General features: G+C 38.4%; 1 protein-coding gene across 1 annotated transcript; it reads left to right on the top strand.

Moving 5' to 3' along the window:
• Positions 1-1,263: 1,263 nt before the first annotated feature.
• LOC104089929 (uncharacterized) lies at positions 1,264-2,343 on the top strand. The gene has a single exon (XM_009594949.1). The coding sequence runs from the start codon at positions 1,264-1,266 to the stop codon at positions 2,341-2,343; it is 1,080 nt and encodes a 359-aa protein (XP_009593244.1).
• Positions 2,344-2,592: the final 249 nt, after the last annotated feature.

The raw sequence follows: 2,592 nt of genomic DNA, 5'->3' as shown, positions 1-2,592 counted from the left end.
TTTAAAACATTTGAGGACGAATGTTCATAAGTGGGGGAGAATGTGACACCCCGAAAAATTTTGAAATACTTAAGAGCTATTAAGAAAGTTGATGTGCGCTAATTATATTATTTTGTGTGCAGACGAGGACTATTAATATGATGGACATCAATTGGATGATAGTAAGTGTACGAGGTATATTATAAGTGATATGGGGCCTAAGGAGAGCCCTAAGTCTAAGTCAAGTTGGATATTTCATGATAGACTAAAGTCTCAAATGGGTACGCACAAGACCAAACTTTGGACGATCATATATATTTATGTGATGTATGACCTATCAAATTAAATATCTTTGAGTCTAGTTTCTAACACTTCAAACCGTTTGTCATTTAGACACTCATACAAGAAGTTATCACCAAATTATCAAAGGCTGGCAGAATGCGATTCTGCGGCCAATTCTGCGACCGCAGAACCATTATGCGATCGCAGAAGTGGTTATGCGACCGCAAAATGGTCGCAGACCTGTCCAGTGAAGCCCATATTTGGGCATCAATTTTGCGGTGCATTGTGCGACCCGTATACCAATTGTGCGGTCCATTATACGACTACAGACCTGAATTCAAAGGGTTAATTTTCCAATTTTCATAACCCGACCCCATTTTGATAAATAGCCTTTGGGGCTTATTTTGGGGTGTTTTCTGAGGGTTTTAGAGAGAGGTAAGAGCATTTTTGAGAGAGAAGGAGGAAACCTAACATTCGAATCATCCAATCTTGCACCAATCATCAAGAATCAAGGAAGCCAATCACAAGATTTTCATCTAAGAGGTAAGATTCAAAACCCTAGTCTTCAATTTCGAGTTAGGGGTAAATGATGGTTGATTAGGAATATGATTCTTGGGTATGAGAGTATTATTTATTCATGCTTATACCAATAAGTTTTGTGGGAAGACTATTGAGCTTAAATAAGTAAAGATTGGGTTGTAGAATGAAGGAAATCTTATAGAAGAACCTTGTAACCAAATTTGCGCACCTAATGTTTGATAAAATGCTCAAATGATAGCAAGACGGCAGAAACAACCGGCAATGGCGAGCTCAACTGTAACTCTGGCGACCATAGGACAACAAACATTCACTCCATTAATGTTTGGTAGCTTTTTTCAAACTCGATTTCAAACAATTCGAGAGGAAATTGAAAGTAATTTTGAAAAGGAATGTAACAGTGAAAATGAATGGAACAGTGCAGATCTAATTGCGGAGAAGGAGGTTTAGAAGGGCAAAAGTCAAATGCCAACAATACCTAGAAGATTTCAATTCTCAGAGCAAGGATCATCTATGCAACCTTCCCCAACCCTAGATCAACAAGCACCAACAGCTCAAGGAGAATACATGCTGAATCAACATGCAAAAGATCTGAGGCAACAAAATCGCAATTCTCAGATGGGCATGCGACTGGACTATGTGCCTCCTAGCCATCAAGATGGTAAGATTGTAGTTCAAATTATTGAGGAAGATGTTCAAAAGCTAAATGACTACTGGGCTACTGCTTTAATTGGCTATGTACTAGGTGATACTCCATACAAGAAATCTATGGAGGCTTTTATTACATCTGTCTGGGATTTTGTTTCGAAGCCACAAATACTTTATGACAATGATGGATACTATGTGTTTAGATTCTCAACAATTGAGGACATAGATCTAGTGATGCAAGTAGGTTCATACTCGTACCACAATAAGCCGCTTATTTTACAAAACTGGGAAAGAGATTTTCATTTCGATCTTAAATGCATCACCACCATTCCTTTGTGGGTAAATTTTCCAAACTTGCCTGTTGGGTACTGGACTGCAGATGCTTTTAGCAAAGTGGCTAGTGCTATTGGATACCCTATATGCACTGATAGATATACCGTTGATCTCAACAAAATCTCATATGCGAGAGTCTTAGTAAAGGTTGATATCACAAAATCAATGCTGGAGAGTATAGAAATTGATACTCTGTCGGGAACTATTCAGCAACAAATTGTCTATGAGTGGAAACCTATGTTCTGCAGTGACTGTAATCATTTTGGACATGTCAACTTTGAGTGCTGGAGGAACAAACAGCAGAACATTGATGAGGCAGAATTTAAAGCAACAAAAAGAAGGAACAGAGCAAGAAAGAAAAAGATAGTGCAGGAATGGAAGCCAAAGGAACAGATAGAGCAAGGTGATGTAGAAGATGCAAAAAGGAAGGGAGATCAGCAAGAAGGAGTTGGAAATGACAAACAAAAAATAGTTGTTGTAGACTCTCCAACTCAATTGCTCAGAAGGAATGGTGAATGTAGAATTCAGCATAGAGAGAGTGTTGACATAGAACATCAGTCTTGAAATGAAGATGGCACCAATACAAATAGATTCATGATTCTGGTAGAGTGTGTGCCAAGCACTTATAAAGCAGCAGAGACTGGGATTGATCCTGCACTCATACACCCATGATTATGTGTACTTGGAACATTAGAGGGCTAAACAAGCCCTACAAACAAAAGGAGCTGAGACTCTTTCTGCACAAGAATAAAATAGACATCTTTGGATGTTTAGAAACTAGAGTAAATGAAAGAAAGGCAAAACATATATTGA

The sequence above is a fragment of the Nicotiana tomentosiformis genome, chromosome 11, assembly GCF_000390325.3.
Source record: "Nicotiana tomentosiformis chromosome 11, ASM39032v3, whole genome shotgun sequence".
NCBI lineage: Eukaryota > Viridiplantae > Streptophyta > Magnoliopsida > Solanales > Solanaceae > Nicotiana > Nicotiana tomentosiformis.
The sequence above is the reverse complement of the archived record's forward strand: the minus strand, read 5'-3'. Positions and strand labels throughout refer to the sequence as shown.

What these genes read in the sequence shown, in the direction of transcription:
- LOC104089929 (XM_009594949.1), top strand. Translation starts at nt 1,264, where the DNA reads ATGCCAACAATACCTAGAAGATTTCAATTCTCAGAGCAAGGATCATCT.